Here is a 26,781-nt window from a genome sequence, read left to right as displayed (position 1 = left end):
CTCCTCGTGGTTGTGATTAGGGGTCGCTCACAATGGGGCGTGTGGTGAGTTGTGTGTGGATCGTGGAGAGTAGCATGAGCCTCCACATGCTGTGAGTCTCCGCGGTGTCATGCACAACGAGTCACGTGATAAGATGCGCAGATTGACGTCTCAGAAGCGGAGGCAACTGAGACTTGTCCTCCACCACCCGGACTGAGGTGAGTAACCGCGCCACCACGAGGACCTACTAAGTAGTGGGAATTGGGCATTCCAAATTGGGAGAAAAGGGGATAATAAAAACATTTATAATAATAATAAAAAACATTACTTGCAGATAATTGGACGTTTTGAACTACAACATAAATTACGCAGTCATAGCCTGAATGTCAGTTTTGAGGCCGCTGTATTTTTGCTAACAATTCGCTAAATAAGGACTACGACCGTAAGGTTTTCCGTTTTGTCAGGCACATACACTCACATGCATCTGGTAGCTGTAGTCCTTATTTAGCAACTTGTTTGCAACATACATTTTTTAAAAGCATGCCAGCTTCAGAATTCTTCAAGTGCCTTATTTTACTCATAAATTGAAAAAAGCCAATTAAAAATGAAAACAGGAAATTCCCATAGTGAATTAGCCTTCCGGGTTCATGAAAAAAAAATTGACGTCATGGCATTGAACGCTTTCTCTCGTGGGACAAATGAATCATGGTTGACTGCGTTTATTATTATTATTATTATTCGTTCAATGCCATACGAACAAGAGGTTATTTGTACAGTCACCGAAATAATATACTGTAATTAACATACGGCAAAGTCATCGCAATGACATGACATTTACGATGAGAACTTTTTTTTTTTTTTTTTGCTGACAGCATCTATAGGCTACTGGTGTCAGTGCAATATAAACACCGATATTGGCTCATTCAATCAATGGGGGTACATTTAATATCAACAAAAAAAGTACAAAAACAACAAAGTGCTTTCTCAATAAACCAGCTATTAGTTTTGTTAATATACAGTATTTCTTCAATGTAACATATCTGCTAGTTGCAAAGCTCAAGCATTAAACACCTTATTATATTATAAGGGAAATTATGTTTTCCCTAGTGAGTTTGTCAACTATGTTACGCACAAATTGCATGCCATTACAAACACTGATTAAATGCCACACTTCCAAGTAACACACATAATTAAGGGTTATTTGGTCTCTTCTGCCATATGTGCAGTAATTCTTTTAAAATAATTTTAAGAATTGTATGTTTTTGCAGATATTCATGTGATATTTTCAGCATGGTCACTAGTGACCGTAACATCGTTTTTCTCATTAATCTGCCTAACATATAATTTTGGTAGTTTTAAGAGATGTTATACAAAACTCTAACCTTTGTGGATGTAAAATATACCTTGAAGGATATCAGCAGCAGCATTCTTGTTATTTAAAATGTAAAAAAAAAACACACACAAAAAAAAAATAGCTGTAACATGTAGATTTGGTCCTGGAGGTAACTTAGTTGACAGGTCACATAGTTGACAATCCCCAGTCATTTTCATGATCAGGTTAACCTCAAATTTTATTGTATATTTTAGTTAAAATCATAAAAAATACTGCAAACTATAACAATGTACTAAACATAGTTGACAGTCAATTAATATACTGCCTGACAACATCCTATTGTAGTTAAAATATTGAAATAAATAAATAAATGAAAGGACACTCCCCATTATGTGTTCAAAATGCCCCCCACAGAGGAAAATGACATCACATGATGCTGGTCACATGGTTTTGGGATGCACAATTGTTTAAGTTGCAAGGGGGTGCTCGTTTAGTAACATAGTTGACAGAACTTTTGTGGACATGAGTAAAACAAGATACTTTCTTTATTAAAATGTCAAACTCAATCCAAACAATACTATTTTTCTGAAGTGTTTAGAATTTAAAAAGAAATAAAATATAGATAATATTGACTGTAGCATTTTTTTATTCATTATTTTGAACTTAAGACCCACTCACTTAAAAAAAACAGACAATGCAAAAACTGTCAATTATGAGACATCATGGCAAAATGAAACATTGGGGTGCACAACATATTTGTGTGATATTATAACATGCTTTCCCTGAATGGATAAAATGGGATTTTCTGAAGAAAATGGTGAGAAAATATATAATTATCATCAATGGACATTGAATGCACCCTAAATTATAGAATGAGCCATTATTGAGTGCACTTTAAAGACAGTAAACAGGGCCACTTTTGATTTCATGACTGACCTATATATGTAGCAACAACATAAAAAACCTAAAATAAATCTGAACCCAGGGAATGAGTTCAAACTTTCCACGTCGCCCACGTCTTAAACTTTGATAAAAGACTGACAGATTGAACACCATGGGCTCCACTTTAATGGACTTGAAGCTGTCAAGAGCTTTATCACCAGGGGTGTAGATTCCGGGGGGGGGGGTAACCCCCAATAGTGTTCAAGCCAAATCTACGCCCACACAAACCAAGACAAGACAGGATCTCTCTAATACTTCTGCCTCACTTGGCATGAGTCTGAAATAATCCACAGCCCACGGCACTGTCATCCGCTTATTATTGAATCAATCAAACACTTTAACCAGCAGTTTATCAGGAACGTTCAGACTTGTTCGGTTCTGGATGAACGCGGGTCAATTTAGACGAGTGTTTGTGGTGTCCTGTGCCACCTGGTGGTTCCTTTGAGAGAACAGCTGCAAGGACATACCACTAAGGTCAAAAGTCATATTTGCTCATTACTGAAAGTCAATTGGGATTTTCCTAATGCCTAAGACTGCATTTAATTAAAGGTATAGTTCACAGAAAGTCTCATGTTGTTCCAAACCCACGTGACTTTCATCCACAAGGCAGAACGTTAACCTCAGTCACTTTTTTCCATATTATTGGGTGAATTATCCCTTTAAAGTGGCAAGCTTTAGACCAGAAACACACTCAATGGTCATACACATGGTCACGTACTTTATTCACAATATTTGTTTTCTTAAAAAAACTCTTTTTCATGTACAGCACATTTTGACAAGACAGTTCTGTTTACAACTAGGTATAGCCCTCGATGAGCAAGCAGGCAAAAAGAAAGCTACTAGACATCGTGAGAGAAAGATTAACAATGCCTAGCACAACCATACTAAAGAGATGGAGAACCAAATTTGATTAAAAAAAAAACAAAACAATAAAAGACGAGACAAAATGTAAAGAGGCATGAGCAGACAGTCACGCAGCTGAACCTCGCATGCATGTCGCTCCACAACGTCGTCCTGAAAAACGAGTGTGTCCTGGGTCCTGAAGAGAGGTGTGGCGAGAAAACAAGGGCGAGTGGGCAGAAAAGCGATAAACACCATTCATGAATCTGTTCTCGTTCATTTCTGCATCAGTTTGTTTCATGTTTACCTCCTGCAGATTTAATGAGTCTCTTTTTCTCGCACAGCAGTTCATAAAGTATTTTCTGGCTAATTTCTGTCTGTTTATATGAGTTATTAGTGCAGAGCTTGTGAGTATGACTTGATGTTGGGGTTATTTGAGCAGCAGTGATGGATACAGTTTGAAGCTATTAAACATCTGTGTGTGTGTGTGTTTGTGCTTGTCATTTATCCACTAGGAACGGTGCTAAAGTTGCTCTGGGACAGTGCTTCGAATTTTGGAAGAGTTCTACGAGTGTTTGTGATGTTTAGTGCAGAGGGTATATTGAATAATCAAATGTGTGTTTTGTGTTTGGCAAAAGCAGGAATATGTGTTCGTTTGTGTTTTTGAACTTTTCAGCCAGACAGAAAGAAGAGGCAGATCACTGGACACGATTCTGTGACGGACACAGCCAACAACCAACCAGCTCTCAGCTCTCCCAAGACACATTGGCACATAGATGAGGCACCTGAAAGGGTGAGACAGACAGGTGAGCATGACAGTGCTCTTGCCAAGATTATTATTGTTGATGAAAAAAAATATTCTTGTTAACTTAAAAATGCAAATTAGCAAAAGAACGAAAACTGCAACTATAAAACACAAAACAAAAACTAACAAAACTACAAAATATTTTCATTAACTAAAATAAAAAGTGTAGGTTTGCAAAACAACAGAAACTGCAACTATAAAACATACTACAATAAGAACGAAAACTAAATAGAATTAGACATTATTATAGTTTTTTTCAATAATTGACGAAAACTATAACGAACACTACCAAACAAAATAATAATTTGAGTTAACTAAAATAAAAATAAAAGCTTAGATATGCAAAAAAACAAAACAAAAAAAAAGAAGCTGCGACTATAAAACAGACTACAAAAATGAAAACTAAATAGAATTATAGAGAAAAATATTTTAGTTTCTGATATTTTTAATGAATGATGAAAACTAACAAAAACTGACAAAAATGGGGGCCTGGGTAGCTCAGCGAGTATTGACGCTGACTACCACACCTGGAGTTACGAGTTCGAATCCAGGGCGTGCTGAGTGACTCAAGCCAGGTCTCCTAAGCAACCAAATTGGCCCGGTTGCTAGGGAGGGTAGAGTCACATGGGGTAACCTCCTCGTGGTTGCTATAATGTGGTTCTCGTTCTCGGTGGGGTGCGTGTTGAGTTGTGTGTGGATGCTGCGGAGAATAGCGTGAAGCCTCCACACGCGCTATGTCTCCGCGGTAACGCGCTCAACAAGTCACGTGATAAGATGCGCGGATTGACGGTCTCAGACACGGAGGCAACTGAGATTCGTCCTCCGCCACCCGGATTGAGGCGAGTCACTACACCACCACGAGGACTTAGAGCGCATTGGGAATTGGGCATTCCAAATTGCGGAGAAAAAAAACGACAAAATTTAAAAATATTTTCGTTAACTAAAACAAAAAGTGTAGGTTTGCAAAACAACAGAAATTGCAACTATAAAGCACACTACAAGAAGAACGGAAACTAATTAGAATTATAGACAAAACTTTTGTAGTTTTTGGTATTTTTAAGTGAATGACGAAAACGAACAAAAACTGACAAAAATAAAATATATTTTTGTTAACCGAAATAAAAATAAAACTTGGCAAAAGAACGAAAACTGCAACTCTAAAATACAAAACAAAAAATAACAAATATTTTCGTTAATTAAAATAAAAATAAAAGTGTAGGTTTGCAAAATAACAAAAAATATGAATGAAAACTAAACAGAATTATAGACAAAATAACTTTAGTTTTTGGTATTTCCAATGATTGACAAAAACTACCTAAAGAAAATATATTTTTGTTAACTAAAAAATAAAACTTAGCAAAACAACAAAACTGTAACTGCAGACACTACTATATGAATGAAAACTACATATTAATTATAGACAAAACTACTTTAGTTTTTGGTATTTTCAATAAATGAGGAAAATGTCTGTACAACATAACGGTCACGGCGGTCGAAAGGTTGTGCAGACAATATCAATGAAATTTTAATCTCCTTTAGTTGTTACTACCACTAATAAAACACTTCAATGCAAGATTAAAAGCAACTTAAAAAAACTTTAAAACGTAAGAAAAAAATGACATTTTATTTATTCTTATGCACCAACAAAACAAAATGAAACTTAACGGAAACTGAAAACCAAAATACACAATTAAATAAAAACTACTGATATTTTTTCATCTGTGTGTGCGTGTGTGTACCTGCTATCTTGAGATGTATGTGTAGGTCCGTGAGGGCGACTGACCCTCTGACTGTCCATTGGTGGAGTCATTCAGGAAGTCCCATATAAGGATTGTGTCATCATGGGAACTGCTAATAATCTGGAACTCATCAAACTGCAGTCGGAACACACGCCCAGAATGCTCCTGCAAGAGGTAACCATGACAAAGCACACTTAAAAGAACACACAAACATGCAGTAGTGTAACAGCTTTTTTAAAAAAAGAAACTTGACTGTAGTTTAACAAATGCAAATTAGAAGTAGCTTTCCCATTATTAATAAACAAACCTGCAGCGCCCCCATGTGGCCATTCATGCTGTCATGTACAAAATTAACTTGCATTACTACAGAGACAGAGGCATTATTCATACCATAATAATATTTATACAAAACATAGATGATAGAATCACACACACACACACCACAAGTGTACGCAGACATAATGTACTGGCAGGGGCTCGAGGATCCAAAGCAGCCTGTAAATCCCAAACTTTAATTTTCCTGCAGAGAGACAGATAGAATGTGACGGTGAGTTAAGGGTGCACGATATGAAACAGGTTGTCAGAAGCAGATGGTGCTGTGACTGAGTATGTGTGTGTGTGTTACCCATCATACGCTCCGCTCACAATCCGCTTGTTATCAAATCTGATGCAGCGCACGAGCTCCTCATGACCCTCCAAAACACGCAGACACGCACCACACTCAATGTCCCACAGTCTACACACACACACGGATTAAATACAGGTCAGAAGTTAGAGAGTTTTTTTTTAAAAACAGTATTCATTTAACAGAAACCAAAAACATTCCTAGAAATCAGACACACACTCACTCACTTCCTCTAACACTCAGTCGGTACAACTATGTTGTACAAAAGTTGCAATTAGGTTACAAAATGTTTTTACATTCTACATACTTTATACAACAGATGTCATTTTTTCTAATGTGATAAATACACATTTTCACAATGTTGCAGAAAGGTTTTCATAGCATGCAGACATGATTTTAGTAATGAGATTTCACAGAATGAGTTTCATTCTGTGCCATTTGAGTCATCATTGAGTCTGTGTCATGTATTTGGCGCCATCTCCTGGTGGTCATATGTAGCATTGTGCTTCATGTGGATTATCTAATGATCTATGCATCCGATTACCTTGTGTGTGGGCTCGTTTGAAAGATAATCACCTCTTCTAAATAATGGTCTTTTAATTGTTTGTGAAGTTATAAGCAAAAACGCATCATATAAGCAACACCAACATGTCCTGTATGTCAAAGACATATACTTAGCTATTACTCACTATATTTTTGTCTGTGAGTAGCACACATTCTTATTTTAAATAAAATAAAATCAATTATTGTTTCATTACTTTAATTCTGTATGCTTTCTAGAGTGTTTTTAAAATGCTGTTCTGTGACGTTACCTAAATACAACCACAATACAACATTGTGAAAACGTTTTGTACATGGGCACTCTCACCTGATAGTGTTGTCCGAAGAGCCGCTAACCACGAGTCTGTCTCTGTACTGCAGACATGCGATGCCACGCTTATGACCGTTCAGAGTCCGCACAAACTCACACGTGCTGGTGCTCCACACCTACAAACACACAAACACACAACAATGGTCCAAATCACCCCTCTGATCATTAAGGGTCAGGCTGAAAGACTATTACAAGACACACCCACTACAAGTAACATGTCACTATGTTGCGACTATGAGGAGAAATGTGATGAAAATAAAGTGGAGAAGAAGCTCCACATTTAATAATATGATGTGATATATAGTAAAAGTTATTCTTTGTTACATTTACACACAGTTAAGACAACATGAATCATGCAGCGATTGCATAGGATTTTAATAGTTCTTTAAGCCAATAGAAGCACTCAGTGATCCAAGGGAGCGTTAGTTGGAGTGAGTGTGCCTTGCGGGATGCAGACAGATACATTTGCTTTGATCTCTAAAGCTCCACCCACCCCACCCACCCAAAGGCCACTCCCACCCACTCACTCACTTTAATTGTTCTGTCTCCAGATGCAGACACAATGTATTTGTCATCAAAATCGACCACGTTAACGGCGGCGCGGTGACCCACGAGCACACGCCGCAAACTGATGTCGGTAGCAGACGCCATGTCCCATACGGCAATGGAGCGATCTTTAGAACATGTGACCATCAACCCGTTACAGAACCGCAGGTGCAGAACCGCCTCGTTATGATGGATCAGAGTGTTTAGAACATCTCCAGAACCAACATCCCATACCCTGACACACAACACAGAGAGAGAGAGAGAGAGAGAGAGAGAGAGAGAGAAAAATATTAGATGTGACACTCATTTTTGTGTCTGGCTAAATGAAGTTATTCTAAAACAATGCAAAACAATTACTTGAATACACCTCTTTTATGATGAACATGTTTTCAGTTTATGAGTACAGTCATTTTTATCTTTTTTCTGGAGCTTTAAGTAAAAAATGTCTAAGTGGTGTAACCATCTGGAGACAGTAAAAAATAAAATAAAATAATATAAAAAGTGTAATTTTTTCTGGAGCTTAAAATGAAAAATGTCTAAGTGATGTAACCATCTGAGATAGTAAAAAATTAAATAAAATAAAAAATAAATAAATTCTGGGGCTTTAGGTCTAACATGTCAAAGCGGTTTAACCGTCTGGAGACAGTAAAACAATAAAATGATATAAAAAGTGTCATTTTTTTTTGGAGCTTAAAGTCAAAAATGTCAAAGTGGTGTAACCGTCTGGAGACAGTAAAAAAAATACAATAATATAAAAAGTGTAATTGTTTCTGGAGCTTAAAGTAAAAAATGTCTACATGGAATAACTGTTTTGTTAACACAAAAAAAATAAAATAAAATAAAAAATTATAAAAAATAAAAAAATTATGGGGCTTAAAGTAAAAAATGTATAAATGGTGTAACTGTCTGACGACAGTAAAAAATAAAATAAAAGTCTAATTAAAAGCTAAAATTCTTGAACAAAGAAATGTTGGCATTAATAGTTTGTAATAATCTTTTATAATTATTTCTTTAAAAAAAATAAGCAATTATTTTTTTTGCTTTTGTCCACCAAATCAAAATCAGGTGGTGTAACCAACATGCAAATAGCCATAGTGTTGTCATGTGACAAAAACATAAAAGAGGAGCCCTTAGACCTACATGAGTGTGTAAAGTTAAATATATATATATATATTTTGAGATATTTTGACATTTTTATGAAAAAGCACAATTTGTTCATGTCAAATGGAGTAACCCTGAGAAAACTTCTTGATATTTGAGATTCAAATATTTATAATATTTTTTCTATGAACTTGACATGTTTTAAACCAGATTTTTAAAAGGTTTTCCACCTTATTTATTAATGACCCAACAATACTTCTAGCATCAATAGGCACTTTCACATCTACAGCCTTTACATTTAAAGGAACGCTCTGGGTTCACTGTTCAAAGTATCACACTACACACCAAATCTTTCTGGTTATAATTGGGATTTTGGTTGCACAATAAACTGATTTGGGGATTTTATTCATTTTGGACTCCTGTATCCTCTATGTCTGTGCCCTTTATAGTAAGGAAAGACAAAGAAATGTTACATAATTCTACAAATTGATAAAAAATAATAATAATAATAATCGGCCGATTAATCGGTTATCTGCCTTTTTCATCGCATTAATTATCGGTAACGGCAAAATCAACTATACGTAACATATAAACTCAAGTCATCGCTTGACTGAATCACAGACGCGGCACCTTTAACAGAAACATTAGAAGCAAATTTAGATTAGATTAGAAACAATGTTTCATGTTTGAAAGTGGCTGTAATAAATGCAACAGTTTGTTCAAATAGTTGTTAAAAGGTCAAACTCAAGCGGCCTAAATTAACAGTTGCAGGAGGTGAAAAACACAAACAAACCATAAATTACATCTGCACGACCTCACCTGCAGCAAAACGCAGTTAACTGAGTCTAACATCCTGTTTGAGCTGAACTGATGTGTTAATGCACTTTAAGCACGATCACATTACAAACCATTTCCTTCTCCAGGTGTTAAACGCAGACCATTTGCACTTCCATTCTGAGTAATGTAAACGTGATTTATGCGACTTCAGAACCTTGAACTCTCACAGGTGAGAGAGAACACACACACACACACACACACACACACACACACACGCTGGAAAAGGTGACAGCACTTCAGCTGAGGCTTTAAACAGTTGTTAGGGAAGTGAAGTCACTGTTTTCATGAAGACTTTTCTTAGTTGGAGAGCGTGTGCGTGCAAGATGAGGCGTGTTTTTGCATTCAAACACAGCTGGACGGAGGGCAACTCCAAATGCAGGCTTCTCGAGACTGCTAAGCTTCAAACTACATTTAATTTGACACAGCATCCTAAAGAAATGTAATGTAGTGTAACCATCAAGTAAAAGACATTAAAGAAAATTTTAAAATGACTTTGAACTCAGTAATTGAAAACATGTTCATCATAAAAGAGGTGTATTCAACTATATATATATATACAGATGTATGTATGTGTGTGTGTGTACCTGACAGTAGAATCAGAGGATCCCGTCACTATGACTCTCTCATCATACTGCAGACACAGAACTGATCCGGTGTGACCCGTCAGAATCTTCAAACAGTCCAGAGACTGCTTATCCCAGATCTGAGAGAGAGACACAGAGAGAGAACGTGACTTTGACAGACAGACAATCAGACAGACGGAGAGATAGACAGACAGATACTTTGATGGAGTTGTCTCGTAGGCCGCTGATGATCTTCTCATCGTCGTACTGAAGGCAGTAAACTCCTTTACTGTTCTCGGATCGACACTGAATCCGCTGAAGATTGTGACGGCCGCACCGCCAGTTCGCTTCAATCGTCTAGAGAAACACGACGTTAAAATTGAAAAACGGCCTGGATGAATGAATGAATAAATGGATGAGAGGGGTTAAAACTCACCTCGATGTCCTGTATAATTTTGGGATAGAGTGAACGATAGTATGAATTGGGCGGAACCTCATTTGTTCGGTTCTTGAATAAATAGTTCTCCCTGTGGATGAAGCAAAGAAAACAACCAATCAGATGCAAGCATATGATCAACCACATGTTTTAGGGCTGGGTATTGATACAGATTCAATATCGGTTCATATGGGTATATTTCAGTTACTATGTCCATTTTGCTTACACATAAAATAAATTCTCTCAGCTAATGCACTTACTTATATAGGAAACTTCTAGGCAACCCTTCTAGGTACAATTCGAAAATATTAATACAAAATTATATATTAGTTTTTCATCAAATTGGTGACATTTTAGCTTTAGAAAAATGTTCAGATTCAGTCTACTCCATCAGTTAATGTCTTGAAATTGTATATATTATGCTGCATGTATACTATTGTTTACTTGTATAATCTGTACGATTTACAAGTATTTACATTGATACATCAAACTGGTGCTTAATCGGTACTGTCTCTTTAAGACTAGCGGCATCAGCCAGTTAACACATATAACAATTCGACAAAATACGTAGTGAACAGATATGCAGCTGTAATGTAGTTACATCTTAGCCGTGCAGTTTAAAAAGAAATATCTACACCCTTAGATATGTCAACCAATCAGAATCAAGAATTCACCAACGCTGTGATATAATATTAGTTGAAAGCCATCATGAAGTCAGAGACACTTTACACCATCCAATCACTTCCACTACATCACTTCCTTGTTAAATATCCTGTCATATTAAAGGATTAGTTCTCCCAAAACAATTACAATTCAGCTCAGTGAGTTGTTTACTCACCTTTGTGTTGTTATAAGCCTATATGACTTTCTTTCTTTCTCTTAACACAAAGAAAACATTTTGTGATCGGTGATGTCATACAATGGCAGTCTATGGTGACCACCTCTTCATGCTTCAAAAGAACACAAAAGTATAATTCAGAAGTCTAATAAATTATTCCATGAAACTCATGATTGTTATGAAATCATATGATAAGATTTGGTGAGAAACAAACTGAAATCTAATGTATTATTTAGTGAAAATGTTCACTGACCGTTGATCTTCTGTGCGCGTTCATGATAGGACACGAGAGCAACAGTTCACGCAGCGCACTCGAGACATTGCCGTTCACGCAAAAACTCGTTTTGTTTATCTAAAAACAGGTCCTCCACTGTGATAGTGACAACAGAACACAACACAGCTACACAAAACAGAGAACAGAACTTACTAAACATGTCTGAAGTGTTTGTAGTCCAAGAATTGATGCATTTCTATGCCCAGCCTTATTTTTTTGAACGGAGTCCTCTGAAATCAAACAGAAACATAGAGGAGGCTACAGGCAGCCACAGTCACACCGTGTCCTAACCTGACGGAAAACGACACGTGATAAAAGGTATCTTTTCTATGTTAATCAGAGTTTTTGTCCTAACCAGCTGTGACGAATGACGGTACATTCTATCGATCGCTTGTTTTCCATTTTCAACATCGTGCGGGTAATTCTGCCCGTTGTGAACTGGGTCCAGAAACTTTCAAAAAAAATAAGGCTGGGCACAGAAATGCATCTACAAACTCTTCAGACATGTTTAGTAAGTTCTGTTCTCTGTTTTGTGTGCAGCTGTGTTGTGTTCTGTTGTCACTATCACTGTGGAGGACCTGTTTTTAGATAAACAAAACAAGTTTTCACTTGAACGCCCCAGTGTCTCGAGGGCGCTGTGTGAACTGTTGCTCTCGTGTCCTATCATGAACACGCACATGAGATCAACAGTCAGTGAACATTTTCACTAAATAATACATTAGATTTCAGTTTGTTTCTCACCAAATCTTATCGTATGCTTTCATAACAATCATGAGACTCATGGAATAATTTATTAGACTTCTGAATTATACTTTTGTGTTCTTTTGAAGCATGAAGAGGTGGCCACCATAAACTGACATTGTATGACATCACTGAGCCCAACATTTCTTCTTTGTGTTAAGAAGAAGAAAGTCAGTCATATGGGGTTATAACAACACAGGGGTGAGTAAACAATGACTGCATTTTAATTTTTGGGTGAACTAATCCTTTAAGGAAGTAAAATGAGTTGCAAACTGAATTTCACGTTGACTAATATTTGATCCTCTTCGCACTCAGAACCCTGACAATTGCATAGAAACACAGTGATACAAACATTTGTTTTGTTTAACAATGCAAATGAACTTAATAATAAGCATGTATCTGGCTTCAGAACAGGCCTGTGTGTGTGTTTGTTTCTCACCACTGATGTCGCTCTGACAGTCCTTTCCAAAGCGGATCCGTGCGCACCATCCTCTCGATGAGTTTCTTCCAGAGCATTCCGTCTGAAATGACGCGCTGCCAATCCCGGCACACAAGCTCCGCGGAGCACAGAGAGCGAGCGTCCAGAAACGAGAGGATGTTCTCCGCTATGTGATCCAGACCCTGAGCTACACACAGAGAGAGATGTTTAGTGTATCAGACAGCATGATTATAGCCTACTTGTGGATTATCCTATGCAAAGTTTTCTCAAAATCGCAAGCTTCAATCTGTTTAGCTGGCTTTGTGTTATTTCCAGGAGTCAGTGTTCATAGATTTACATCAGTCCACCAAGAGAGTCTGTTAACAAGCACGTCCAAAGCAAGAACTGGTCACTGGCATCACATCTTTGAAAGCAAGTTTAGTTTGAGAAGCTTAGTCACATGCAAACAGGATATTCTCTTTAGTGGTCGACCGATATATCGGCCGATATTTTCCCGTATGGCCGATTAGTTTCTCAAGCCATGACAGCGCAGAGAATCGCCTGCTTGCACATGAAGCAGCTAAAATCTTTTTACATATACAAACTATGAGATTATATTTTTAAATTCTATGATCAGAAAGATACATAAAAGTTAATATATTTAAAGAGATCTTCATTGTTTTTGTGCCACATAAATGTTGTTCTGATTCAGAACAGTATTATAATTAGATGGCATTAAAGGAATATTCCGGGTTCAATACAAGTTAAGCTCAATCGACAGCATTTGTGGCATAATGTTGATTACCACACAAAATAATTTGGAATCGTTCCTCCTTTTCTTTAAAAAAAAAAGCAAAAATCGAGTTTACAGTGAGACACTTACAATGGAAGTCAATGGGGTCAATTTTTGGAGGGTTTAAGGGCAGAAATGTGAAGCTTATAATTTTATAAAAACACTTACATTAATTCTTCTGTATTATTTGAGCTGTAACGTTATTTAAATTGTTGTTTTACGGTCGGTTAATAGTTTTAGGGATTACAGCATTACGTCGTCATGGCAACAAAGCTATAAAATTGCATACAACTTTACACAGATGCGGTTAGTAAGAGATTTTATCACACTAAATTCATATTAACACACATATTGTTTACGTCTTGTGTCTATACTTTTGAAAAAAGTGAGTATTTTAATGTTTACGGATTGGCCCCCATTCACTTCCATTGTAAGTGTCTCACTGGAACACAGATTTTTGCTTTTTGCTTTTTTTAAAGAATTTTGACAAGTCAAAATAATTTTGTGTGGTAGTCAACATTATGCCACAAACGCTGTCGATTGAGCTTAACTTGTATTGAACCCGGAATATTCCTTTAAGCAATTACAGTGACAACATATATATACAAATAAAAATAAAACATCATCAAAAACATAGTAATAAATAGCAGCAATTAACTAAATATTTCAAGTTTAAAAAAAACACAGTGACTTATGTCCAGGGCCTCAAGTGAATTAGTGAATCATTAATTTGAACTAGTTCATTTACATTGTGTGTGCAATACAATGTGACAAATGTAGTCTTTTGTGACGCTACACCGCTACTCGTTTGAAAGAGTAGCTCATAACTGGAAAAACTACACTGTTTTAGATAGTTTAGTTAATAGCATCACTACTTTTAGATAGTTACTCCCTAATGCTGCTTGTGGATGCACCAAAATACGAACCACAAATTCTTTGCTACAACTGTTTGAGTAGACTGCTAAATGTAATAAATTCAAATATAATTTATAAACTTGATTGCAGCTGTCTATTATTGCAGTGTCATTAATCTCATATTTAGCTGTGACGTCGTTCAGATGGTGTCTTCCTGTCTAAGGGGCGGGTTCTCGAATAGACAGAAGCTGGAAAGTGGACCAGACTTTATGCTTATAGTCTCTGCTCTGTTATCTTAATTGTATTATTGTAGCCGAGGTTTGAGGTACGTGTGTCCGCATTAGTTACCTGGCAGCGCGGTGATGAAGTCTCTCTGTAACATGGGTTTAAGGTAAGAGTTTATATGGCCGTGTTGGTAATGGCACATGCGTGAGATCAGATGTTCCACAAACTCCACCTGATCAGATTCAGACCACTGATCAAACAGCTGGATACACAGATCTTTCTCCTTCTCGAAGTTCCCCTGAGACGACCTCTTCCTCAAACCCGGAACTGAACCGTTCCCTAACTGAACACACAGAGGACAAGACAAAGAGAGTGAATAAGGTGACCCAACAGCTATTTTCATACTTGGATTTATTGTTTGGTTATTTATTTGTTATTATCATTTATATTTATTATGTATTATTTGGTAATACACACACACACCTTGAATACTGTCGTTTTCATTGCCGAGACATCATCTGTGTGATTCTGTGGCTCCATCACTGTCATGTTCTACAGAAAGAGAGAGATATAAATGTTAAACGTGTGTCTGTTTAAGTGCCAGGTCAGGGGGAGTGGCTACTGGGGAGAGGGCGGAGCATTCAGCATGGTGCATTCTGGTAAAAACATTCCAAACACAAGAGCAGTTTAACATGCACACAGCCAACAGAAATACACAACAGAACGAGAAATCACTGCTGCTTATAATCATTAACATTTAATCTTATCTTTGTTTCCTCTGAGATTATAATCTGACACACCTGAGACTGACAACAGCAAAATAGGATGGAGGGGAGGAGCTGGAGATGAATGGGAGGAGTTATACAAGTGGGAGGGGCCATATGGAAAGGGGTTCCTTGGTGATCCTCAGATAAAAATAACAACAACTACCCGTTTTATAATTTCTTTTGCAAGTGTGTGTGTCACAATTGCATAAGATTAAAGATGGTGAGACAGAAAAAGAACAAAAGCAGAAAGACAAACAGCAGCTCTCCTGCAGGGACACAGGCAAATCAAGAAGCAGCATCCACAGACAAGAGACCAACACAACCAGGCACACAACTGCAGAGAAGATTAGATGCGAGAAAGAGAGGAGAATGAGGAGGTACTGGAGAGAGCAGAACCTGGTTGTGAGCCCGGGACGTGGAGAGACTCTGCAGGCATCTGAGAGCACACAGACTCTCTGCCACTGAAGAACAACCCAGCCAGACAGAACGAGGCAAAGAACACTGTGAGAACGAGAAAGAGAGAGAGAGAGAGAGAGAGAGAGAGAGAGAGAGGGAAGAAGAAGGGAGAACAGTAGATACGATAACAAGAGGAAAAAACAGAGGATGGGAATAAAAAAGAAAGAGAGAAAAAAGGAGAGAAAAGAAAAAAATTCCAAATTAAAAGAAAAGAGAGAATTGAAAGACCAAATGAACGAACAAAAAAAAGAGTAGATGAAAGACAGAGTGAATGAACAAACGAAGACAGTATGAAAACAAACGAAAATAGACAGAAATAGTAAAAGGAAAGACAGAACAAATGAATAAAGAATTGAAAGACCAAATTAATGAACAAGCAACAGAACAGACGAAAGACAGAATGAACAAAAACAAAAGACAGAACACAAAAAAGTCAAAGAACAAATCAATGAAAGACCAAACGAACGAAATAAGACAGAATAAACAAACAAAAATATTAAGAAAAATTAATAAAGAATTGAAAGACCAGAGGCATAAACAAAAAACAGAATGAACAAACAACAGACAGAACAGAACAAATGAATAACCAATTGAAATACCAAATGAAACAAACAACAAACAATCAAAAGACAGAACCAAAGGACATGCAAAAGTCGAATAAAAAAAAATAAAAACACGGCCAAACAAATGTAATAAACGAAAGAAAGGAAATTAAAAACGCAAAGAAAAGAAATAATTGCAAGACCAAATAGTTGAACAGAACAGACGAAAGACAGAGTGAATGAACAAACGAAGACAGTATGAATACAAACGAAAATAGACAGAAAGGACAAACAAATGAAACAAATTCCAAACGAAAGTACACATGAATAAAGAATTGAAAGTACAAGCAACAGAACAGAAAAAAGACAGAATGAACAAAAACAAAAGAACATTTGAAATACCAAATGAACAAACAAAAACAAGACAGAACACACAAGTCAAAGAATCAAAGAACAAATAAATGAAGCAAAACGAAGGTAATAAGACAGAATGAACAACCAAAAATATTAAGAAAGAACAAATGAGTAAAGAATTAAGACCAGATGAATAAACAAAAAACAGAATGAACAAACAAAAGGCAGAACAAACGAACAACCAATTGAAATACCAAATGAAACAAACAACAAATAAACAAAAGACAGAACGAAACGACAAGCGAAATCAAATAAAAACAAAAGGACGAAAAAATGTGATAAAAAGAAAGAAATTCCAAATGAAAGAAACGAAAATAGAAATAAAAGTCCAAATAAACGGACAAACAACAGAATGGATGAAAGAAAAATACACCAACAAACAAAAATATAAAGACAGAAAGAAAGATGCAAAGAAGGCGGGACAGCAAGCGTGCAAGTAACAAAGGACAAATGTGATGTGAGCAAACAAGTGAAACGGTGTGAAAAAGAGAAAAAGGAGAGTCAGTGAGGAAAGTGAGGGGGAAAAAAATCAGTATTATAGCAACAGTGAGCTTACACACACACACACACACACACACACACTCATACACTCCTGCAGACATTGCTCATTAGACATTACACAGACAACACAGAAAAATGGGTGGGCGGAGCGTAGAAGAGGGATGGGCCTCATATTAACAAGGAATAAGCTCCTCCTCCTCCTCCTCCATAAAAAACAAATGACTAAATTCAGTGTCCGGTTATGTGAACACACACAAGCACAGAAAGTTTACACACCCAGTGTTAACATTCATGCACTATTGCTTAGGTGTGTATTTGTGTATGGACAGCCAACAAAATTCTATAATGCAATTCTAGCAACTAGTGCAATCATTTATTTAATTTAAAAATTATTTATGAAACACTGAGCAAATTTGACTAAACTGGTTACTTCCTCCTGTGCATTGTTTATGCTACATCGAGAATATCCAACTACGCATGACTGATTTTTAGGGCACAGACATGTAGAACTCGCGCTGTATGTGACTGTTTAGTGAATGCAAGTAAACATTACTAATTAGCCATGTAACAATGCTTTTATCAAAAGTGCACTATGTCACAATCATATAGATTCAGATACATATGAGATGCACATATAGACTGCATGTGATTTAGGAAGCACATATAGACCGTTCAATGTATGATACGATGTATATAAATACATAAGGCACATTCAGACTGAATGCAATAGGCTATAGGAAGAGCATATAGATATATGAAGCGTATATGCTAATTTGTGATATGACACACATATTGATTGTTTGCAATATACAATGAGCATATATACCATGTGATATATGAAATGCATATAGACTGAACATGTATCCTAGACTAAGATGTATAAAGCGCATTAAATTATATTTGACACATATTTATATAATATATAAAGCATATACAGACTGTGATATGTCACACGCATATAGATTATATGATATATGAAGTGCATATAGGCTGTACAGGTGCATCTCAATAAATTAGAATGTCGTGGAAAAGTTCATTTATTTCAGTAATTCAACTCAAATTGTGAAACTCGTGTATTAAATAAATTCAATGCACACAGACTGAAGTAGTTTAAGTCTTTGGTTCTTTTAATTGTGATGATTTTGGCTCACATTTAACAAAAACCCACCAATTCACTATCTCAAAAAATTAGAATACATCATAAGACCAATAAAAAAAAACATTTTTAGTGAATTCTTGGCCTTCTGGAAAGTATGTTCATTTACTGTATATGTACTCAATACTTGGTAGGGGCTCCTTTTGCTTTAATTACTGCCTCAATTCGGCGGGGCATGGAGGTGATCAGTTTGTGGCACTGCTGAGGTGGTATGGAAGCCCAGGTTTCTTTGACAGTGGCCTTCAGCTCATCTGCATTTTTTGGTCTCTTGTTTCTCATTTTCCTCTTGACAATACCCCATAGATTCTCTATGGGGTTCAGGTCTGGTGAGTTTGCTGGCCAGTCAAGCACACCAACACCATGGTCATTTAACCAACTTTTGGTGCTTTTGGCAGTGTGGGCAGGTGCCAAATCCTGCTGGAAAATGAAATCAGCATCTTTAAAAAGCTGGTCAGCAGAAGGAAGCATGAAGTGCTCCAAAATGTCTTGGTAAACGGGTGCAGTGACTTTGGTTTTCAAAAAACACAATGGACCAACACCAGCAGATGACATTGCACCCCAAATCATCACAGACTGTGGAAACTTAACACTGGACTTCAAGCAACTTGGGCTATGAGCTTCTCCACCCTTCCTCCAGACTCTAGGACCTTGGTTTCCAAATGAAATACAAAACTTGCTCTCATCTGAAAAGAGGACTTTGGACCACTGGGCAACAGTCCAGTTCTTCTTCTCCTTAGCCCAGGTAAGACACCTCTGACGTTGTCTGTGGTTTAGGAGTGGCTTAACAAGAGGAATACGACAACTGTAGCCAAATTCCTTGACATGTCTGTGTGTGGTGGCTCTTGATGCCTTGACCCCAGCCTCAGTCCATTCCTTGTGAAGTTCACCCAAATTCTTGAATCGATTTTGCTTGACAATCCTCATAAGGCTGCGGTTCTCTCGGTTGGTTGTGCATCTTTTCTTCCACACTTTTTCCTTCCACTCAACTTTCTGTTAACATGCTTGGATACAGCACTCTGTGAACAGCCAGCTTCTTTGGCAATGAATGTTTGTGGCTTACCCTCCTTGTGAAGGGTGTCAATGATTGTCTTCTGGACAACTGTCAGATCAGCAGTCTTCCCCATGATTGTGTAGCCTAGTGAACCAAACTGAGAGACCATTTTGAAGGCTCAGGAAAACTTTGCAGGTGTTTTGAGTTGATTAGCTGATTGGCATGTCACCATATTCTAATTTTTTGAGATAGTGAATTGGTGGGTTTTTGTTAAATGTGAGCCAAAATCATCACAATTAAAAGAACCAAAGACTTAAACTACTTCAGTCTGTGTGCATTGAATTTATTTAATACACGAGTTTCACAATTTGAGTTGAATTACTGAAATAAATGAACTTTTCCACGACATTCTAATTTATTGAGATGCACCTGTATGTGATATATGAGCACATATAGTGTGATATATGAAGTGCATATAGACTGTATGTGATATATAAGCACAAATAGAGTGTGATATATGAAGGGCTGTGTCTATTTACACTAAGAGTGAAGGAAAGAAAGAAATAGAGAACCTGTAATAGAAGGTAACTGCTTTAAACACTAGCAACTTGTTTACACCATAGATGCTATACCCAATATGGAGAGCATATAGACGGTGGCATATAGATATGAAGCAGATATATAAACTGTACCTAATATATGATGCGCATAAAAATTGTGACGTATAAAGCGCACACAGACTTTGTGTGATATATGAAACTGTTGATATAGGCTTTATTTGATGTATGAAGCACTTATAGACTGTATGTGATAAGCGGAGCGCATACAGACGGTGATATATAATAAAACACATATAGATTGTGAGGCGCTTATAGATTGTATGTGATAAATGGAGCACATACAGACGGTGATATACAATAAAATAAATATAGATTGTGAGGCGCTTATAGACTATGTGAGAAATGGCGTGCATACAGACGGTGATATACAATAAAACACATATAGATTGTGAGGCTCTTATAGATTGTATGTGATAAATGGAGCGCATACAGACGGTAATATACAATAAAAAAACATATAGATTGTGATATATGAAGAGCAAAAGAATGTATGTAATATATTTGGCGCGTATAGATTGTGATGTATAAAGTGAACATAGTCTTTGTGTGATTTATGAAGTGTACACAAACTGTTTGATATAGGATTTATGTATGAGGCGCTTATAGATTGTATGTGATAAATGGAGCACATACAGACGGTGATATACAATAAAACACATAGATTGTGAGGCGCTTATAGATTGTATGTGATAAATGGAGCGCATACAGACGGTGATATACAATAAAAAACATATAGATTGTGATATATGAAGAGCAAAATAATGTATGTAATATATTTGGCGCGTATAGATTGTGATGTATAAAGTGAACATAGTCTTTGTGTGATTTATGAAGTGTACACAAACTGTTTGATATAGGATTTATGTATGAGGCGCTTATAGATTGTATGTGATAAATGGAGCACATACAGACGGTGATATACAATAAAACACATATAGATTGTGAGGCGCTTATAGATTGTATGTGATAAATGGAGCGCAAACAGACGGTGATATACAATAAAACACATATGGATTGTGAGGCGCTTATAGATTGTATGTGATAAATGGAGCGCATACAGACGGTGATATACAATAAAAAAACATATAGATTGTGATATATGAAGAGCAAAAGAATGTATGTAATATATTTGGCGCGTATAGATTGCGATGAATAAAGTGAACATAGACTTTGTGTGATTTATGAAGTGTACACAAACTGTTTGATATAGGATTTATGTATGAAGCGCTTATAGATTGTATGTGATAAATGGAGCACATACAGACGGTGATATACAATAAAACAAATATGGATTGTGAGGCGCTTATAGATTGTATGTGATAAATGGAGCGTATACAGACGGTAATATACAATAAAACACATATAGATTGTGAGGCGCTTATAGATTGTATGTGATAAATGGAGCACATACAGACGGTGATATACAATAAAACAAATATGGATTGTGAGGCGCTTATAGACTGTATGTGATAAATGGAGCGCATACAGACGGTGATATACAATAAAAAACATATAGATTGTGATATATGAAGAGCAAAAGAATGTATGTAATATATTTGGCGCGTATAGATTGTGATGAATAAAGTGAACATAGACTTTGTGTGATTTATGAAGTGTACACAAACTGTTTGATATAGGATTTATGTATGAAGCGCTTATAGATTGTATGTGATAAATGGAGCACATACAGACGGTGATATACAATAAAACAAATATGGATTGTGAGGCGCTTATAGACTGTATGTGATAAATGGAGCGCATACAGACGGTGATATACAATAAAAAACATATAGATTGTGATATATGAAGAGCAAAAGAATGTATGTAATATATTTGGCGCGTATAGATTGTGATGAATAAAGTGAACATAGACTTTGTGTGATTTATGAAGTGTACACAAACTGTTTGATATAGGATTTATGTATGAAGCGCTTATAGATTGTATGTGATAAATGGAGCACATACAGACGGTGATATACAATAAAACAAATATGGATTGTGAGGCGCTTATAGATTGTATGTGATAAATGGAGCGTATACAGACGGTAATATACAATAAAACACATATAGATTGTGAGGCGCTTATAGATTGTATGTGATAAATGGAGCGTATACAGACGGTGATATACAATAAAACAAATATGGATTGTGAGGCGCTTATAGACTGTATGTGATAAATGGATCGTATACAGACGGTGTTATACAATAAAACACATATTGATTGTGATATATGAAGAGCAAAAGAATGTATGTAATATATTTGGCGCGTATAGATTGTGATGTATAAAGTGAACATAGACTTTGTGTGATTAATAAATACGCATATAGTGATATATATATGACGCGGGCAGTGGCGCAGCGGTGCCGCAATGAGCACTCGGATCCTCCACTGAAACGCAAAAGCTTCTTCGACTTTTATACGGCAAATACGCGTCAAATCCTGATCGGAAGGCCGGTTTAGTGACATTATTTAACTACATCATCATATCGCAATCTGATTACGGAAGAATTGTAATATCGATTTTGTCCTTCTCTCTCTAGTGCGCTTTATACTACATTACAATACATATAAACATCAGTGCGATTATTTGAGTTTCATGATCGTGTGTTTGTCGTGTATGTTGGTTCGCACGTACCATCAGCTCCAGGGTTTTGTCCTCCATGTCCGGATCCATATTATTGTTGTTCTGATCGCGTCCTGTGAAAATGGAAACCCGAGCGAAGACAAACACAACAAACATACACAAAACAAGGAAGAAGGTAGACAGTATTTCAAAATAAGAGTCCCATCAAAGTCACGATCCCAGCCTGTTCTTTTGGTGCGTTCCATTACTTCGGAAGTCGGAGCTGGGGATGACGTCACACCCGAGTTGACCGCGTTCCATTACACATGGTGCGTTCCATTTGTACTCAGGAGTCGGATGTGAGCTCTGGGAATGACGTCACACCCGAGTTGACCGCATTCCAGTACACAAGTTGGAAAACCAAGATGGACAGAGTGGGGGAAGTAGCCATTGTTAGCAATACCAGTCAATAAAAACACACACAAAAAAGCGGTATATTGCACAGATAATACCGAAGTATCATGTCTACAGACAGAGGTTGGATAGTACCGTGTGCACCACTGAGTTTATTGAGACACAGACAAACAGAAGTGCTAATAAACAATATATTACTACTGTTTCACTTACTGTTGATGCGCTGAGCAGCCATTTTGGATTCTGAAGTCGGGGATGTTGCGGTTCCTCCGAGTTCCTGAGTCAGAACTCTGACATGAGGGGGCGTTCCAGTTAAAAGTTCCTACTGGGAACTCAGAATTTCCGAATTCCGAGTACAAATGGAACGCACCATGAATGCCAAAGTCCCTGTCTCTGATTACAGGGGCGCCTGCAGGATTTAATCTGAGGGTACGCACAAAATACGGGATCGTCCCGTAAAATACGGGATCATCCTGTAAAATACGGGATCGTCCCGTATTTAAAGATAAAATGATGCGTCCTGTATTGAATCAATATGGGACGCAATTTGTCCCATATTTAATAAAAATATATGATATAGAATACTAAGTTACTTGTAAAATACTAAATAAAAAAATACAAATCTATATTTAAGCCTTTAATAAATGTAAAATCCAAATCTCAGTTACTCAAACAGAAATCCACTTCAGAATTTGAGTTCGGGGGCCTTTATTATGAAAACAAGATAAGGGTTAACATGTTTATTTCCGGTGAAGTGGTGATAGTTGTGACTGGTTTCGGGGTATGAGCTTCCCAGTGGTCACGTGTCCATGTAGAGCGGTTTTATTGTGCATGTCTGAGGAGGCGGAGCCATGTGCAGCACATTTAAATAAGGATATTCTCATTGGACAAACGGCGGTGAGGGGAGTGTGAAAAATACTTTCAGTTGATTGGCTCCTGCTGTTGTTGGGTCTTTAATATAGAGTAAAAAACATAGAGGAACAGTAATTATTCAGATCACGTATGTGCTTCAATAATAAACTACATCAAATGTTTTATAGTATTGCCAAATTATTATTATTAATATTAATTATGATAGCTGGAGGGAACAAAATCATCCTTTTTTAAGTATGCGTTTAGCTTCTTTAAGCATCCACAACCAAAGCTTTGTTTTATTCTTTATTTCAGATTTTTTGGTCTGTTCTGACTTCTTAAAGTCCTTTACAGTCTACAATTCAAACTGGGGTGTATTCCAGAAAGCAGGGTTAATTTACCGTCACATACATCCTGAACTCTCAGTTGATTAACCCATTCCTTGCTTACTCTGGGTATGTCGGTTCCAAAAGAGTTAGTTCAATCAACCTCCTATTGGTAACCTATAGTTAACATGTGCGCGCGGTGAGTACTTCAAGACATTTTCAATGGATCGCCGATGTCAGGAGTCACCAGGAAACCCAAGGAGAAAAAAACGAGTTGCATACTTCAGCGAAGCGGAGTTGGAGGTTTTAATGCATGCTTATGAAGAATATAAGACAATTATAACAAACAATCTAACAGAGAGAGTAAATGCGTGAGTTTATAAAATTATAAATACCATTTTCTCTTTCATTATGTTGCAAAATTGAACATTGATCCTATTGGGCATGTTGTAAAAACCAACATTTAATAGATAAGCATTTACTTTTTGCCCTCCATCAATTTCTTAAAATTGTACATGCTTTAGTAATGTACATTGGCTAGTAATTGCCTTATTTTATCAGATGTAATCTTTCTGGAGCCAAAAATGACACATAAAAACATTCTCCAAAAAGGTAATATTCCCTAAACTTCTTAAACTAATGTAACCCAAGTACTAATTGGCCAACTTTTTATAGTAAGTTTTCTTTCTGTTCTATGTAGCCAATAGGAAGAAGGCTGAGGCCCGTAAAATGGGTGGCGGACCACCACCACCTTCACTCACTCTGGCGGAGGAGCTGGCACTGTCCCGTAATCAAGGGCGACCTGTGGTCGATGGGATTCCAGGGGGCAGTTCATCAGAGTCAGCTACCTCCCATGATACAAGTGGCTTAGTAAAATGTACGTGTTGCATATTAGTACTTACAATCTAAGTATTCAGTGTTTATTTTAATTTTTTATCCTTAAACCATCAACACTGCCACAGTTGTAAGTGATTATTGTCTTTAGGTCTTGTTTCTGTTTGCTAGACTAAACATCCTTCGTAATTTGCACTGTAGGATGAAGATGAAGAGACCACTTCTGCTGTGACAGAATTAGAAAATGAAAATGCTGGGAGGCCAAACTTTGTCAATGTCCTCTTACAGAATATGGCTGGGGATTCCTATACAGAGGAGGGTCCATCTACCTCTACACAGAATCTTAGCAGTGTGAGAACTTTTCTGCAGTTGTCTTTATTAAAATAACTGGTTTGTATATGTATTACAGACTTTAGCAATGATATTGAATTATCATTCGGTGTTCCTAGCTGCCTGCAAAGGAGCTGTATAAGGTCCATCTTCAAAGGCAAATAAGAAAAAGTGACATGGAAATGGACCGTATACAGCTTCAAATGGAGGAGAAAAGGCTGAACGTAAAAAAGGCCAGACTTGAAATTGAATTGCTGGAACATCAGCTAAAGGTGGGAACTGTATATGCCTAGTGAGGATTAATCTGTCATTTGTTGTTGAATGGTAAAGCAATAAATACAAATGTCTTTCTATTACAGGAAATAAAGAAACAATAAAAACACTTGACTATTCACTTTGTGCATTATTTAATTAAAAAAGTGATTTTGGCAGATCACATCCTGTACCACCCTTCCATCTCTTTGGTCCACTGGGGGTTCCTCTTGACCAACTTCATCAAGAGAAGGGGGGCCCTCTTGCCTCTTATTGTGGCAATGTTGTGAAGAACCACACATGCCACTGTGATGTCACATGCCCATTCTGGACTGACCCTGAGCCCACGCAGGCACTGAAACCTGGCCTTCAGGATGCCAATGTCATCTCCACCTTGGCCCGTGTTCTGCTGTGGGCCAGGTTAAATAGTGTCTGTGGTCCAGGTTCAGGGTAGGGGGTCATCATATAGGGCAGACAGGGGTACCCTCTGTCCCCCAGCAAGTAACCACTGAAGTTTCCCATAATAGTGGTTGGTTAATAACAAATAAAAATAAAAAAAACATACAGTATTAAGGCAAAACATACTTTGTTGAAATCTGTGGCACAACGATGACTGCTGGAAAATTCTGGCATCGTGTACAGACCCTGGACATTTGGCTTCAACATTTGTGATGAGGTGGGATGCATCTCATATTACCTAATTAGTGGTGACCAGTAATGAGTGGCATTTAATGGTTTAAATACTGATTTAGCACCCAATATTCTATTGTTACCTGCACCTTGATGCTATGGAATGACTTCCTATTAACCTAGTCTCCTTCATTGACTAAAGGAGCTTTATTAGGAATGTGGGTTCCATCAATGCATCCAATGACATTTGGGAACCCTGAAATTGTTCTCATTTACATTCCCCCCGGTCAACAGCTTTGGGGTCGTGTTGAAGCGGGTTTTGCCTAGGGCACCGTACAAGCTAGAACTGCTACTGGCTACGGCTACTAACA

The 26,781-nt window shown here is 37.1% G+C and overlaps 1 protein-coding gene across 2 annotated transcripts; it reads right to left on the bottom strand.

Annotated features, from left to right (window-relative positions):
* Positions 1–2,424: 2,424 nt before the first annotated feature.
* On the bottom strand, positions 2,425–22,989 carry fbxw11a (F-box and WD repeat domain containing 11a). 2 transcript variants are annotated; one of them, XM_051650519.1, is made up of 14 exons: positions 22,845–22,936; positions 15,925–16,029; positions 15,245–15,313; positions 14,885–15,104; positions 12,910–13,096; positions 10,618–10,708; positions 10,401–10,538; positions 10,203–10,321; positions 7,666–7,915; positions 7,132–7,250; positions 6,264–6,374; positions 6,080–6,158; positions 5,639–5,803; positions 2,425–3,879 (listed from the first exon to the last, which is right to left on the bottom strand). In XM_051650519.1, the coding sequence occupies exons 1-13, from the start codon at positions 22,881–22,883 to the stop codon at positions 5,642–5,644; spliced, it is 1,689 nt and encodes a 562-aa protein (XP_051506479.1). In that variant the 5' UTR covers positions 22,884–22,936; the 3' UTR covers positions 2,425–3,879; positions 5,639–5,641. The 2 variants fall into 2 exon arrangements, with proteins under 2 accessions (XP_051506479.1, XP_051506480.1); XM_051650520.1 differs by lacking the exon at positions 15,925–16,029 and having other exon boundaries at positions 22,845–22,989.
* Positions 22,990–26,781: the final 3,792 nt, after the last annotated feature.

The sequence above is a fragment of the Myxocyprinus asiaticus genome, chromosome 22 (genome assembly GCF_019703515.2).
Source record: "Myxocyprinus asiaticus isolate MX2 ecotype Aquarium Trade chromosome 22, UBuf_Myxa_2, whole genome shotgun sequence".
Lineage (NCBI taxonomy): Eukaryota > Metazoa > Chordata > Actinopteri > Cypriniformes > Catostomidae > Myxocyprinus > Myxocyprinus asiaticus.
This window is presented reverse-complemented; position numbering and strand designations above follow the sequence as displayed.

Coding starts and splice junctions, on each gene's coding strand:
- fbxw11a (XM_051650519.1), bottom strand. CDS start 22,883: ATGGATCCGGACATGGAGGACAAAACCCTGGAGCTGATG. Junction 15,314..15,924: donor CGTCCCGGGCTCACAACCAG/GTTCTGCTCTCT, acceptor CTCTTTCTGTAG/AACATGACAGTGATGGAGCC. Junction 15,105..15,244: donor TGAAAACGACAGTATTCAAG/GTGTGTGTGTGT, acceptor CTGTGTGTTCAG/TTAGGGAACGGTTCAGTTCC.